General features: G+C 35.4%; 1 protein-coding gene across 2 annotated transcripts; it reads right to left on the bottom strand.

Moving 5' to 3' along the window:
* Window positions 1-1,710: 1,710 nt before the first annotated feature.
* LOC100893922 lies at window positions 1,711-15,170 on the bottom strand. 2 transcript variants are annotated; one of them, XM_030976618.1, is made up of 13 exons: window positions 15,011-15,170; window positions 11,259-11,380; window positions 10,474-10,712; window positions 9,776-9,856; window positions 9,315-9,452; window positions 8,610-8,691; window positions 7,195-7,305; window positions 6,346-6,444; window positions 5,620-5,808; window positions 4,936-5,024; window positions 4,262-4,340; window positions 3,129-3,159; window positions 1,711-2,554 (listed from the first exon to the last, which is right to left on the bottom strand). In XM_030976618.1, exons 1-13 carry the CDS (start codon window positions 15,044-15,046, stop codon window positions 2,468-2,470), a joined length of 1,383 nt encoding a protein of 460 aa, XP_030832478.1. In that variant the 5' UTR covers window positions 15,047-15,170; the 3' UTR covers window positions 1,711-2,467. The 2 variants fall into 2 exon arrangements, with proteins under 2 accessions (XP_030832478.1, XP_030832479.1); XM_030976619.1 differs by having other exon boundaries at window positions 9,776-9,853; window positions 15,011-15,169.
* Between the last annotated feature and the right edge of the window lie 1,921 nt (window positions 15,171-17,091).

The following is a 17,091-nucleotide window of genomic DNA, read 5'->3' as shown; positions in this document are numbered from 1 at the left end:
TGGGGATTCTCACCTGTAACAATGACTTATTACACACTAGCTTGATTTTCCATCTTTATTTCCCTCCTTCCCTCGGCTGTTGTACATTTTCTATCGAACCATTTTGGAGATTTCATTCTTGTGTATTCGTAGACATTCAGAGTTGTTTTCTTTGATTACGTCAGAATTTTAACATTACCGGTAGCACCTTTATCACCTTTCAATGAACATAGAGTAGAAAAAAAAAGACAACAAAATAAAACATAACAAGGCGTTAAAAACAAAGGACTGAAGCTACAATGTATGTTGTAATCCACAGTAACAGTCAAGGAGTTGATGACAGTGGTTTCTTTTCTTCTTGTAATAAAAATCAATTGCATTAAAATCTCAAGAGAAGTCTTTTCACTGACTTTCACTTGCAAATATCCTTCAAACACCTTCTAAATAGAAGTAAACAGTATGTATCCATCATCTTTCCAAATAGAAAAGCTAAACATTCTTCTTTGTATTTGGAACAAGATAAAAGATGGTGATGAAAGACTCATACATTGAACAAGGTTTGTATCAAGAAGAACAGTTACAGTTTGCTACATATTTATATCACTAACAAAATATAAGATAAAATCATCCGTAAACCCTTTCTTTAAACTGGTCACATGCATATTCCTTATACCATCCCTACATATGAGGCTCAAGTAAATCATTATTGCTGATAATTATGTGCTTTCATAAAAATATAATTAAATTCATCTGCATTTCACACTGTTTTTTCATACCAGTATACCAATTATACATATATCCACATACCAATAACCATTGTTCAACTTAACAAGTAGGTTATTACAATATTGCTATCTTATGTCAAGAGTATTATATTTGTTTCCTTGAAAGTCTTGTCATGAATGTCTTGAGTAGGACCTTAAAGGTAATACAAAGTTTTGGGAAATTTTGAAAATTAGATGCCCCTGTGAATGTTTTATAAGCACTAGAAAAGTTAGCCCCTAAAACACTTCTGCTTTCAAGAAAAATTGAATATACAAATTTCAAATAGGGCCTACGGCCATACAATGGTAGCTGCGACCATGAAAATCTCAGAATATGTAGTTGTGATATATAATTTCCAAATGGGAATAGCTAATCGGTCGATTTTAGTCAAGGAACATTGTTTTATAGCTTAATTAATATCTTGACCTTGAGAAGGAGCTATACAACAAAGAGTTTATTATTTACAATTTTATAACTTTAGACTTGTTTTTAACCGCGACAATGATCACTGAATATTGTAGGATTGCATATGCTTCCAATATGTTCATTTGAACCAAATTCATGACCCTATACCAAAACTTTGTATTACCTTTAGGGTAGAAGGGATCAATAATACACCATGAGCTTCATTTCATCAAAATCTTAATACTTTCTTAGACCCAACAATAAACATACATTTTCAAAACGCAAGAAGCAACAATACACTGTACGATACAAATGATTGATGTCTAATTCTTCTTCTACAATGTCCCATTCTAAGACATGCCATAACAGTATCAGAATCCCAAACACATAAATTATAATTTTTTTTAAAGGCAAAATAGATATTCATAATTCCTATGTACAAATACATTTATAAGGCTGTTATATACTAGTACTGCTGTTAATGTGATATCTTAATTCTATACAAAACTGTTACTGTAGTAACCAAGTTTCCAATATACATCTAACGTCCAATTGCTAGAGTATTATATGTGTTTCCTTGTAAGAAAGAAACAGAGAAGATGCCACCAATTCATATTTGAAGGCAGGGTTCCTAGTTTATGGCCTTTAAACTTATGTTATGAACCATAGGTTCCTCTCTTTTCTGAAAATGTATGTGTCAAAAGTATACAGAATAGACTGTATTTTTGATTTAGTCTTCAGAGATTCCTGATCTTTGCTGTGAAAGGTTCTCTTCTCAACTTTTTGACTATACACAAGGCTACTGACGTTGATCATTAGATTTCTTCTAACAGTTCACCTCCTTTATTTCCTTTACATATAATCCACATCATGGAAACAACTCAGATGCCATCCATGATCCCATTGGTTCCCTGAAGTATATCATCAATTGTGATTAAAATTGTCTTTGAAAATCTAGATCACATTCACTAACCTACATTGTACATTATCCCAAATCTATTCTTAGAAAGAAAATCCCATAAGACTAGTAATGATAAAGTATAATTTCAACAAAAATTTCTAGGACTTTCAACTTCTTAATAAAGAGAGGTATAATTTTCGAATAAAATATCACAAAATGTAAATGATTTCATCATGACAAGATAAAGCAAGGCAGACTATTATTACCCAACAATATGTGCAGGAAAATGATTTAGAATAGAGATATGAACAGCCCCAGATCTAGAGGACATGGCTGGATCCTTTGTCAATATCTTCTCCCTAGCATTTGAAGAATATCAGTTTAAAATGGCAGTAACTCATGCTCAGGAATGCTACATTATTGCCATCCAGGCAGAATGATGGAAGCAGAGATGGAATGGCTACATATTTCCGGATTTTCAATTGCCTCGGTCCCTAGTAGACACTGTAAAAAAGAGAGAGAGAAAGAGAGAGAGAGAGAGAGAGAGGGAGAAAGAGAGAGAGAGAGAGAGAGAGAGAGGGGGGGGGAGGGGGAGGGGGGAGGAGAGAGGGAGAAAAATATTACATTAGGGTGAGGGGGAGACAAGATACACCAAGATTATAGGAGGTAGTCCTCAAAATGTCAACTTTATTACGTAACAAAGATATATTTTCACAGGAGTATATGCAAAAGATAGGTAACCTTTTACATAAAAGCTGTGTTCAATCATTTAAGAACAAAATATAACAAACAGATTAATACAACTGTGACATCATACATTAAGACCAAATTGCCAATGAGACCTTCTCTATATCACTAATGATCTAAAAAATTGTAACATTTCTGTCCTTTGCAAAAATTATTCCAAACTCACTAAGTTGGTACCAGATTTCCTCTCTCCACTCTGCCCAACTTGACATACAATTTTAATTCTCCTTTACAGGTATTTTACAGTTTGAATAAACATATTTAATAGCATTTTGCATGTACATTTACTTCAATCAAATCTTATCATAAAAAACAATATACATGTACATACCTTCTTCTTTCTTGGACAGTAGCAACAGGCCCTGATGAGAAGTCAAAGCAATATAAAATGTTTGTTACAAACTACTTCGGTACGACAAATTATTAAAATAACTACAATAATACTTTAAAACTAAGCAGTCAGTAATTGTGAAAAATGAGGCAGGTACATAAAGGCATCACAAGTCATGATTCTGAAAAATTGTCTAGCTCATTAAGAACTTATTTTAAGAAAAAAAAAAGTGTAATGAGCAAGCCATAATACACATGTCTTTGCTATACCTACATGCATAATGTACATGAAATATAGATAAGATGAATGTTTTCTATGGATGAATGAAAAAAGAGAGGCACTCCTTTATTTTCTGCTCCTACATTTTGTACATATAGATGACTGCCTCCTAGCTGGGTACAGATAGAAAGGAATCCCTTGAGCACCAAAAACAGAGGTCTAGCAGTGCCAGGGTAATATTGGAGCGCCTTGAGCATGTTTTGTGTTGGATATGTGCGCTATCAAAATATCCAATATTGTTACCCATACCAGGCATTTTAGCTGTAAAATAAAAATATGCGCAGTATTGTGTATGTGTTACATTTTCATCTATGGACAAGAGTAAGTGAAATACATGCATACATGGTGAGTAAAAATCATGCTAGATACTAAAGTTGTATATAAGTTTTAAATAAATGCCTTGTATAGGTAACAATAATTATATTGACAGGGCTTCTTTCGGGGTACATCAGAAATACTGACCACGCTAAGACCATATTGTCCTCGTCTTTGTCTCAGGGCAATATGATCTTAGCTTGGTCAATATTTCTGATGTACCCCCTAGGCACAGTCAATATATAATAATTATTACCTAAACAAGGCATTTTAGCTGCTAAATATAAAGTCGTATTTTGCACGCTGCTGCGAATATGAAACCGGAGCGCTGAATATTTGCCATATTGCCCTCTTCCGGGTTTGCCCCGTAGACCAATGTACTAAATCAGAAATATTGACCGCGCTAAGACCATATTGCCCTCATCTTCGACTCGGGGCAATATGATCTTAGCTTGGTCAATATATCTGATGTACCCCTCAAGCCCAGTCAATATAATATAAATAGTATTATTATTATTATTATTATTATTAAATCTCACCATGTAGGTTGATGTCCCATGACGTATGGAATCGTCTCATGATCTTTGTGGCAATGATCCCGGCAAGAACGACACACCCCTATACACACAAAACAAAACAAAAAATATATGCACAAAAGATATTCTAAACTGAAGAAAATGTCCAATGCACAATCATTTTTCATAAAGTTAACAATGGAAAATACATATTCCAGTACGATGTAAGCATAACAAGCATTTTATACAATTGTAACAGGAAACAAATGTCTGTTTGGAGCCAGAAGGACGTTAACTATATGTAAAATGATGGTTGTTTTTGTTTTTGTTTGCTCTGGTGGTCCCCTCCTTAAGCCTTTGAGGGTTTTTTGGGGACACCCTTTTCTTTCATTTATTTGTATTACTAGCTCATATGGATGTATTACTCTGTTATCTTGATGTAAACATGAAATTATGCTTGACTTACTGTTAACTTTGTTTGTTTTTTAAATTGTAGATATTGGAAGAAATAAATGAGAGCTATATGCTCTCTCAATCAATCAGTTTAAGTCCTTTCTGGCTCCAAACAGACAAGATGTTTGCTTCATGAAATCATCTTCATTACTATTATACTTCTACATTCATAATATATGCCAGGATATGGAGAAGATGATGTCAAGATAATGAAGACAATCAATTATGAGAGGATCTCTACTCACAGTTGAACGAGCAATCTTTACATGTGAAGTAATCCATCTTATCTTCTCCCTCCTCAAACAAGGCTTTAAAGCATGGTCTTGGTAGCTCACTGTCAGCGACAAAAGAAACAAAACAAAACAACTAACATACTTAAACCGTTTTGTTCTGAATATTCAAGTATTCAATTTTATTTCACATCTCTTTAAAAACACATCAAAAGATATACAAACAAATAATCATAAATTAAAACAATATAAATATAAAAAAACATTAATTGACATAGTACTGTGAAAGAAGGATGAAGGGTGGTGGATGCGAGGTATCACCAAAGGCCATTGGCCTGTTAAGGTTGACCCCTATATTACCACCCTTCAATGAACCTATTAACCCGTTGAAATAACCAAAACACTGACGTCAAGATTGTTATTGAAACACAGCAAAATACAACCAGATGCCAAGAACAAAATTATCTCATCAAAGAACAAAGTTGGACTATTCCACAAATAAGTAGGGTGTGGTGCAATTACTAAATTGTCTTCAAAATGTTTTTTCTACTAGCATGATAATACAACCTACATATTTATGCACAATCAATAGAAATACTGCTTTACAATGCTAGAAATATTTTCACATTTTCTGATTCAATTATCAATATTCTGAATGAATAAACCACGGCTTAACTAATACATCCCACAATGCCTTACCTCCTAAGTTTGACCTCTCCGAAGATGATGATATCACATCCTGGTTGGATGCCATACTCTAAGACAGGGATGGAGTCGCTGGGTATCAAGGTCATCAGTTCGTTCTGATCTGTACTATACGGGTTATCTTGGGCGAGTAGGGTGAATACCAGAGACTCATCGGCAACAATGTCCCCCTTAGAGTAGGGCCTGAAGAAATAAGGAATCAATGATTTGTTCATTATAATCTGGATATGCTATACATATTCCTTTTAAATGAAACTTTGATCATGTTTCTACAGACATTTTTATATGGTTCAAGTTTTATCCTTTTATCCCTTTTTAGTTAATTGAAATTGTATTTACACTTGCAAAACCTCTGTACAGATGTAATTTTTGAAGCTCATATTTTAACTATAGTAGCATGACATGGATCTACTAACTTACAAAGCAAAGCATTTGTTGGCTGTCTGCACTTGTTTGGCCAGGAGGGATTAGACCTCCCTGCATGGTCACTGGCAGGTGGTTATCTCATCAAATCAGCTCTCAATTAACATAAGAAAAAGGGGACCCTGGGGGACCAACAGGTACCGCTTAGGCATTGTTTGTTATATAGAGGGCGCAAGTGGCTACAAGTAGTGCAGTCCCGCTTTAACCTCCTGAGTTATCTCAGCGTATTATTCAAATCAATGAGACGACAAGTTCAAAATGAAACTTAATTTTTTTTTAAATAATTATTTTGCTTACCTGATCAGTAGGTAATGGATGTTACTATCTCTATACACAGCCACCCTGTCCTGTTTCTCTTTGATTCGAAGGAACAACATCTCTTTAATTTGAGACATGCTGCAAACAACAACAACAATATCAGCAAGTTATTCAAAATCAGCTCATATAATCAACATAACATGATGCACAATGTAATCTCTTTAATTTTAGGCATGCTGGGACAAACAACAAAAGATAATTTATGTTCAGCTTTAGTTGTATGGGACATCACAATGTCTACCACCCATTAATGACATTTTAACAAGATCTGATTGCAAAATGTACAAGCAGGGGAAAATGGACAATAATAATAATAATAAATAATAAAAACGTTACTTATAAAGCGCTTACCAACGAAGTCTCTAAGCGCTATAACACACAAAATATACTGATAAACAATTATATATTAAACAAAACTAAAAAAGTGCAAATAAACCTACAAATTACAATACATATGGAATACACAAAGTGAACAGAATTAATTCATCACTGACCGCAATTTTGAATAAATGTGTCTTAAGACTAGTTTTGAATATAGGCTAACAGTTTGACAGTTTTTGACATTTAAAGGTAGTCTGTTCCAAAGTTCAGCAAGGGAAAATCCAAACTTGACTGTTTTATAGCATTATTACGTCTGTATGCATTTGTTTTGTGCACTACAAAATGTAGACATAAATTTTAATCCTAAAGGCTCTTCTCGTTTAAAGAGACTGGGGTAAATCTGCCCCTTAATTTGCGCATTTCCCTCATTATTTTGAACACATACAATGTTTTTAATCGTAAAATAATATTGGTTTTGACACAGAACAATCTACTGATGTATCTCACCTCATATGGGGCTGTAGCACCAGTTCTCCAACAACAATGTCCTTCCCAAACAGTCTGAAAAATACAGTTACTGGAAGAGTGCTCAGTGTTGGGAGGTGTTGTGTTAGATATCTGCATATTGCAAGAAGGAAATACCAACATTTACAGGCACAGTTTTATGGTTACATTCACTAGCTTGACCAGAGAAAACAATAACAAATACAGTATTATGACTTTTAGCCTCAGGCATATTAACTTCAAAATATTGAACATCTCGAGATATTAAAAGTACACATGTATTCCATCATGGTTCTACCAAATATGCTCTGCTGATTTATATAAAAAGCAAACAAACTGCTTAGCAGTAAAAGGACAAAGTCTGACTCATTTGCAAGTTGAAATGAATAAATAGAGATGAAATTATGTGAAACTTTAATATTCCACAACTTTTTAATTTTTCATCCAAATTCAAAGAAACTTTCAGTTTTTTTGTTTAATTCTTCTCTATCTATCCAATTCAACTTGGGAAAGGGCTGGACTTGCCATTTAACCCCCCTTTGCAACTGAATTCCAAAATTTAATCCTGGACCTACCACAATATCTCATCCTAATCCAAACCATAAAATCATAAAAACCAATTGGCAAACTCAGCCCCTTCCGTACATCTATTACAAAATAAAGCCAAGAGCAAATGACACTGGAGCATTTGTAAGATCTCCTCCATCAAATCTGTTGTAATAAAAATGACTTTCCATGACTACTTGCTATAATTACAACATGGCTGTTTCTTTCTACATTATTCTCCAAAGTCCTTGAATTGTGAGCATTAAGCGCTTGTATTAATGCTGGTATTAATACTGGTCCCTAGAACGTGCAGGCCCTTGCACATGAATATATAATATCTATTTATACACCTGGGGAGCCCTATGAAACTGATACCAGCACATTTCATATCTTGATAATAACTAACTGACCTTGGAATATTAATCGCTTGAAAAGAAAATCAAGCATAACAAAAAGCAAACAGACATGCATCAATGGAGAGAAAGAAAAGTAGATTATATAAATTGGAGAAAATGAGACAAATTTAACCCAATCCCTGCTGTGAGCTGCAAATCCAGCCCCAAAATATTGATGTTTTCCTACATATATGGATTTTACCAAGTTTTTGGGGGGTCCCGAAGTAGAAAGAGGTACTTATGCAGTCAGAGTTTTTGTTGATAAAATGATGAACTTGTAAATGAAGCAAAGACCCCAAATTTGACTGTTGAATGTTCAATTCTACCAGCACAAATCTGTGGCAGCAGAAAACAAAATTGGAGTAGGGAATCAGCAAATATACTTCAGAAAGCATAAAAACAAAGATGAAGTGAAAGTTGCTCAATTGATTGATCATTCAATTTCGGTGAAAAAAAGGGTACCTTATTCAACCTTACTTGTCATATGTAGTTGCTAACAGCTTTGTACATTTGTGGAATTCAGCAGCCAATATACGTTTCTTCTGTATCCATGTTTTTCCTGTTGAAGCAAAGAAAGAAAAGAAAGAGAGTCCAATAATTAAGCAAAGATATGTCAAAGATACATGTATTGTTGAAAGAAAAAAAAATAACATGGTACCAATTTCCTAAAATAGTGAGCAAGCAAACACCACCATAAAAAAAAAGCTCATCAATTTGAAAACATGCAAAAAACTATTAGTACTTTAACCATAAATTTAAACTGAGCAACAGGACTGGATACTTGTTGTCCTTATCCTCCTAGTAACATCCAACTAAAAAGGAGGTGAAATCCTTCATACTGACGTAGCATGGCCTTGGACAGTATTCCTTTGATAATTGATGCATTGGTAAAATGAAGGAACTCAAAAAGGGATGACGCCTTGTCATTTTTTTATCCATGACACTCATGCATGCTACCTTTATATTCATGAATTGTTTTCAAATATTATTGAAATTTAGGAAAGACTGAGTGCATTGATATTGTCACATACAATTCATGATTCTATATAAGTTACTATAGAATCCAAAGTATAATACTCAATAGTAATAATGTTTTATATGCAGAACATTTACAAATTGCTTATAGCATATTATATATCATATCATAACATGACAGGATATAGAACATGATTGAATTCTTACTTTCTGCTTGACTTTCCTCATCATCTTTCTCTTTCAGGTCATCAATCTGCTTAAGAGCATGATCAAAATGTTTCTGGAATCGTCCCTTGAGGTTGCGGTAATAGCGCTCATGTTCAACGATGCCCACTCGGATGTGCTCTGAAAACAAGCAATAGTAGATAAGAGGATAATCAAAACCGGTTATCACTTATCAGAATTCTATGACCTACATGTATATAGACACCCAACAAACTAAGAGTAATGCACACAATAGTGGTCATTTACAATTGTGCTATACAAAGAAGTACCACAGTGCATATGATGTAAACAACAAAAATCATAAGAAAAAGACAAAAACTAGCTCTATGGAAAGAGATAGGTCTTCAGATATTTTTTAACGTAGGTAGATTGTAATTATAATGTCACTATGTCACTGTAACTGTGTAAACCTATTGGAGAAGTGACTGTATTTCTATGCTCACTTTGTAATATCCTTTCCACTGGTGACAGATCTTCATCTTTAGCTGGTTTCTTGTCTTTCTCATCTGATGTTCCAACTTCTGCTTCATTTGAGAGGGAGGACCAACAAAGAAATGAAAAAAAAAATCATCAACAATTTCTTTATTTGTTATAGAAAAGACATATCCAAGCTTCAACAATCTATGTACAATACAAACAGAGCTGCCAACCTTGTGCAACCCAAAAAAGGAACCATAATGGCAAAAAAAAAAGGAATTTCAAGCAAATAAAAGGAACTCATTAAAACGAAACTTACAACCACGTGCGACACACTTCCAATGCAGAAATGTCCATTCCTCATGCTGTTATTTCCAAAGTAGGGTTTATTTACAAGTAGGTAGTTTTTTTTTGTTGTTTTTTGGAATTATCGGCGTTTTTCATTTACTATTTGGAAATTCATACTCTTCATAAATCTCTATTGAAGTTGTGATCAACACTTTAGGGCATGTGGTTGACGTGCGGTATGTGCAAAAAAAAGAAGACAAAAAGAAAAACATATTTCATGAAGAAAAAACCTACTACCCAATTTTGAGAAAAAAATAGAATAATTTTGAGAAAAAAATAGAATAATTCCGGGAAAAATGTAATGGTTGGCAGCTCTGTACATTGTTTTATTTTCTACTCTCCACATTTTCTCCTTGAACACCAGAATATTGCTTACCAGTGCTTGTACTAGAAGGTTCATCACAAGCAGTTGGATCAGCTTTGTCCGAGGGTTCATCACTAACCATTGGTTCAAATTTGTCTGAGGGTTCATTGCACTTTTTGATAAGGTCCGAGAAGTAGGCATCTTCTGCCTTGTTCTTCTGCCGCACGACGATCTGGATCAACGCATCAAATCCTGTATCTCGGATCAGCTCTGCGATTCTCACCGGCGCATTGCAACATGGGCATCTCCGCCTGATAAATTAGCAATAAAAAGGATACAATGTTATCGGTTGAAAAGGTGTTTGTTTTCACTCTGTTGATTCCAATCCATGTGAAGATTACAATATTTAAATTATGACTTCTTATGATGATCTTGATTCAATAAATTTTCAATTCTTACAGATTAAATGTACCCCACAAAATAATCAGGATCATGCCAAAAAACTTTACAAAAAAATTTATCAGAATTCTCTCTACCACCAGTACATGGTATTTGGCCATGGAGGGCAGCACTGGCCATGGGTATATGTGGCAAAGGCACTTCCGGGTCCCAAACAAATAAAACTGGTCAGGATCTGGAAATAAGTGGTACGTATTGTTATTAGAGATCTTATGAAATCATCAGGGGAGTTCATGTAACATGAACAATATTGTTAGTAAAATCAGGAATTTGTTGACACTGCTGTGCATTCTGTATTAAAACAGAAAAAAACCTTGTCTAAATGTCTTCCCGGTATAATGCACATGTGTTGACTTGCACAGTGTGGGAGTAAGGTCCCTTACTGTCTGTGTACTTACTTTCTATCAATCCACTCTAGAATACATCCCTCACAGTAGCGATGTCCGCACTGCGTCAGCGTCGTCATGTGATACAGGCACATACATATCGGGCAGCTGAAGGATTCTTTCAGAGGATCCAACTGAATGTAAACAAAAAAATAAAAAACAATTAGAATATATCTTGTTTACGTACCCAGGGTACCCTCATTAGTAAAGTCAAACCTGTCTATAGCGACCACCCAAGGGAAACACAAAAAGTGGTCTTTGTAGACAGGTTCCTTCAGTGCAAGTTTTAATGAGAAACCATTTTCAAGGGAAACAAAAAATGTGGTCCTTGTAGACACATGGTCACTAAAGCAGGTTTGACTGTATTAGTACAGTCAAACCTGCTTTAGTGACCACCCGTCTACAAAGACCACCTGTCTACAAGGACCATATTTTTTGTTTCCCAAGAATTTTTTTTTCTTCATTGAAACATGTACTAAAGGAACCTGTCTATAAAGACCACCTGTCTACAAAGACCACTTTTTGCGTTTCCCTTAGGCGGTCGCTATAGACAGGTTTGACTGTACTAATCTCCCTGGGGCCCTGTCATCATATTATTAACCCTGCTTCAGCTGAGCTACCATGAAAGGCACTCAAGCATTCAAGGAATTTCATCTTACCGGCCTATCAGGTACCCATTGAACTCCCCTGGGTAGAGTGTGGCAAATTTAGATTAATATCTTGACAAAAGACATTAGAGAAATGAATCAAATATTGATCATCAGTCAGGATGCATCCCACTGGTGTCACTTCATATTGACCTATGAATGCAGATATCGCGATCTAAAAATTTGATGTCCGATCGTTCGTGCGCGCTGCATCTAAAAAAGTCATAAAAACAACGAGACCTAACTTCACGCACGGGGGTTTACAGTTGATTTATCAAAAAGTGTGATCCATCAAAAATAAGGTAATATCATAATTTGCAAGGCAAGATATCATACAATCAGTTAGTAACACTGTTTACTTACAATTTTGAAGAAATCTGCTCTCAAATTGAAGATTTTCAAACCCTTATCGGTAATTTGATCATTTTTTGGAACGGACGCAAAATATTGCAAAATTTGTAGATCTTTTGTCAATATTTTCACAATTTTGTACCCAAATCCAAAGAAAATTTCACTTCTGAGTAATTTTATGTTCCTCTTTCCATCGGTGATATCAGATTATCGAAATCTTACTGATTTTTTGAGATAGCGAACTTAGGTCACGCGCGAACTTTGGTCACACCACCATACTATTACATTTATTAAAGTACATATTCATTGATTTTAAAAACTAACTTTATTTTCATTATTGCAAAGCTGAAACTTTGATTCAACAAGGTAATCGAAATTCAATGCTTGGAAACATTCGAAGTAATGATTATTATAAATTACAAAACGCTTAAATACAGCCCCGTCATAGCAACTGAAGAGCTCTCCGAACGCTGCTGAGATGTGTGAGATCACAGTATGGACATGATTTGCACAAGCAGACGATGTCCCATGACATCTCACACATTTTCAATGCCTGTGTTTTCATCTACTCTTGAGTTCTTTCTCTTACTTCACTACCGTCAGGCTAAATCAGAGCTGCCAACCTCCAGAACCGAAAATCAGTAATCACAAGGCTCAAAATCAGTAATTTTGGGTATAAATCAGTAATTTCCTATGCGGCGCTATGACTCTAATAAAAACGGCACGCCAACATTGCACAGACACATGATTATCTGACATTTTTGGTGATTTTACTCACACAAAGTTGTTAAATAATGAGTTTCATATCATCACAACACAGTCTTCCAGGAAAAATGGGGGGGAAAAAAAAATATAAAAAAAAAAAAAAAAAAAAAAAAAAAAAAAAAAAAAAAAAAAAAAAAAAAAAAAAAAAAAATTAAATCCGTAATTTTAAACAACATTCCGTAATGGTCGTTAATTTCCGTACCAATTACGGGAAATCCGTACTAGTTGGCAGCTCTGCTAAATGTATAATTTATTGCCTCACTCTAAACCCCGCGCATGGTTTTATTTTGATGACAAATGCAGCGATACAAAAATAAAGGAATATGTCGCTTGTAAACAAAATAAGACGCCATTGTATATTCAGCTGCACACACCGCGGTATGTTCGGCGTTTCAAGAGGGAACAAATGCCGTCCTTAATTAATTCGGGGGTTTTTCAATTTGAAAGTCTGTTTTTTTTTTATTGTTAATTTTACCCCTAGAATCTATCCTATTAATTTACAAGCAAAAGATTTTAGTTATCAGAATCAGGTCATATCCCCTTTTGAATGGTTTGACATGCCATTACATTTATATACACTAAACTCATTATAATTTGACAAATAATAGCTTTGCAATTATGTTCATTCTTTATGGGATGTCGTCTGCTTGGGCAGTATTGGTCCATATAGATATAGTGACGTCATTAAAACATTGTTATTTTTCCGGCGAATCTCTGGTAGTCTAGAGGTCTATATCCCAGCTGCTATGGAGGTGGTTGTATTTGTATTTCTATAATCACCCGATATGTAGTCGATCTTCGACCTAAAACTTGTACGATGGCCATCTGTTAGCTTACCAGTTTCTAGTGATACATTAGTTGACTTATTTGTGATTTTCTTTGAATTTCACCTTTAATAAGTATGAAGGGGTGACCAAAGTTCGCGGATATTTTTCTTTTCTTGCACATTACAAAAAATCCAGATCAACATAATCATGTTCCATACGTCATAAGATTCGTAATTTATCATATAATCAGATTATATAACATTCCAAGGCTTTATTTACTTCAAATCAATGATAAGATGAGAATATCGGAAGCCTTACCACTACCGACGTCCGTCAAAAAGTGTGACCTAAGTTCGCGCATGATATTTACTGCCCTCTTGTGATGGGCTTTATATATGTAAACATTCCAAAAAGTTACGTAGTTTCAATCAGAAGCCGAACTTTATATTGAAACTTTGAAAAAGATAATAATTTCTCTCTATCATTGAAATATTGCCCGATAAAAATACCCTTGTTAAATTTTGCAAATAAAAGACAATAATTTTCAATGTTTATGTGTTAATGACAATGTAGTCCCTATCTGCATGTCATTTGTTTGTTTGAAAAAAATTATCATGTGTCTCTTTTTTATATGTCAGCCATGCACGAGTTCTTGCTCTTTTCTCTCTTTGTCTCTCCACTTTCCCCTTTTAAATTTGTATTCTTACGAAACCCATAGATTCATTGAAATTCACAAACACAGATAAGGTGGAAGCAGGCGCGCAGGTTCCGTTTTTTGCGTAAGAAATTGGAATTTTATCATTATTTTTCGGGGTCAATCCATCTAATAAACTGATTTTCATGTAAAAAAACACAATTTGTTATGATAAAAATCGTGAAAAGGCTAGCTTATTCACATTTTTATGTCGCATTTTGACCTTTGGAGTTGTCGACGGTGCTCAAAGATTTCGTTGTCTCAGTCCCACCCATGCATCGCGTATCGTTCTCCTGTTATAAGCGCTTTTAGTGTTAGTACGCGAACTTTGGTCACGCGCGAACTTTGGTCATTGTCATTGTCATTGTCATTGGTCACACCACCATAGGCCTAGCCTATTTCAATACGTCTCACTCTCACTCAGTCAGACGAGTCAGACTCAGACTCAGACACTCAAACTCATACTTGTCATTCTCGTACTTCATAGTGCACACTAGACTCTAGCCTAGGTCTAATAATAGTAAAAATCATTTAACTTACAGGAATCGAAAGATGTAGATCATCATTGGTATCCATGACCTTTACTGCTTAGGGCCTAGTAGATCTCCAACAAATTGGAATACAGACTCGGCATGCACTCTCTATCTGTAAATGTTTTGATACGAATCCGGGATCGGATCGGGAAACCATATTACGCAATACCTCAGCAATTATTTTTCCTACCTAACCTTCAGGCATTGCGCTCACTGCTTTCCGAAGGGGAAATAATAGGGATTAAACATTTTACACGTCTAGTATTTTTCAATTTATATCTTTATTTACATTTTGAATGAGTTCAGAACTATATAAGGTTTCGAACATAATCACATCATTCAAAATAATATCAAATGTAATTCTACTCGTCTGAATGGCGGCCCGATAAGCTATAGGCCTAATTACTATACATTAAAGTGCAACCATTCTTGAAGCGGCCAAACTATATAGGCTTTAAATAAATGAATGAATTAAAGTATACATAAATAAATAACTGAATGAATAAAGAACAATTCGATCAATCAATCAGCTACTAAGTTTTTGCTTGTTTGCCCGAGGCGCGTTCCCCTTTGCAATTACTAAAATTGACATATTGAGATATCCACGATACTGGCCTATAATTATACAGACACATTAAAAACAATTTGTTAACGGGGCTAATACTTTCTGCCCAAGTGGTAATAATAACATGTAGTAATTTGGTTGGTGTTTGGTTTACCTAGGGAAGCCTCCTCCTCATCAATTCTGTTCTTCCTGAGGGCCCTGTAATGATGTAATGACCGGGTTGGGCAGGCGCGGATCCAGGATTTCTTAGGGGAGGGGGCCCAACTTTCTTTTTTTTTTGCTCCCGAAAATTTGAAAATCGCGCCGGCCGAAAAGTCGCTCAGTGGGGGGGGGGGGGGGGGGATCCGCCACTGGGGTTGGGTGCCCCACTCAGTTTGTACTATGTTAGGGGCCCCAGTGTTTTTATATTCCCATGAATTATTGTATATGTATTTTTTATATTTGAAATACATTAAATTGAATTGAATTGAATATATACCCAACATATGGGACACATTCTATTGGTTATCCTTTATGGGAATCGGGGGGGGGGGGGCGATCTCCACCTCTTAGCCAGGTCGGGCCTATAATGATGTCGTCTAGATTCCTTAAACTAATACATAACCAAGCGATACTGAATAAACTTGATTAATTAATTTATTTATGAATGTCCGGACCTTACATCTCATTAAAGGACAACAAGACAACATAAAATATACAAGTGGATAGAAAAAACAGCCTTGTGGTTCAGGATTAAATTTGTTCATGCTTTTCAAGTTGGAATTTTGAATACCTCTTTTCATGAGCAGTTCTGAACCAAAAAAAAGAAGCGAAAAAAAAAAAGTAAAACAGGGAACGGCGCAATTTTTGGAAAATCCTGGATTCGCCACTGGGTCGACCCCCCCCCCCCCCTCCTTCCATTGGCAAAAAGCTTGATCCGCCCCTGGGGGTGAGGTTACTCACATATTAAAACATTAAAACATGGGTCCCATTTTTTACAAAAATATCACTAACCAGTGGGTCTGAAAATTGTGAAAAACGGGCCTATACCTCGAGAAAAAATTGCCAAAATGACCCTTAGTAAAACGGGTAGGGGTTTCGGCTTGAGCGGCATGCACACCCCCGTCCAAACTTAATATGAGTACCCCCCCCCCCCCTGCCCCGGACTTCCTGCTGTCACGAATAAACCATATTATCATAGTTATTTCATGAAAAGAGTTGATATTTTCCCCCAACTTATGGGCAACACTGTACACTGTTCCTATATGGTAAATGATTTGTCGGCAAACTCCGAAGGCGCATGATTTTATTGTTGTTCTTGTTCGTTGTTGCTGACAGTTAGTTTGGTTGCTCAGTCCAAGTTCGGGATGTAAAATTGTTGTGATCGCTACATCAGTTTCAAACATCGCATTTGGGAACTGGGCACTCACTGGTCTTATTACGTCATCTGCGATGATTGGATGGATGCATGGACGAATATATGATATTTTTCTTCGCCCCCCCCCGTCTCTCTCTCTCTCTCTCTCTCTCTCTCCCTCTCTCTC

The sequence above is a fragment of the Strongylocentrotus purpuratus genome, unplaced genomic scaffold (assembly GCF_000002235.5).
Source record: "Strongylocentrotus purpuratus isolate Spur 01 unplaced genomic scaffold, Spur_5.0 spur5_scaffold_9, whole genome shotgun sequence".
Lineage (NCBI taxonomy): Eukaryota > Metazoa > Echinodermata > Echinoidea > Camarodonta > Strongylocentrotidae > Strongylocentrotus > Strongylocentrotus purpuratus.
The sequence above is the reverse complement of the archived record's forward strand: the minus strand, read 5'-3'. Positions and strand labels throughout refer to the sequence as shown.

Bases quoted from the DNA above. Each gene is read 5' to 3' on its own strand.
- LOC100893922 (XM_030976618.1), bottom strand. From the start codon at position 15,046: ATGGATACCAATGATGATCTACATCTTTCGATTCCT. The intron at 10,713-11,258 runs GTAAGTACACAG...CTAATTTATCAG, and splicing joins CTAGAGTGGATTGATAGAAA to GCGGAGATGCCCATGTTGCA. The intron at 5,809-6,345 runs GTAAGCAAAATA...TTATTTCTTCAG, and splicing joins ATCCATTACCTACTGATCAG to GCCCTACTCTAAGGGGGACA.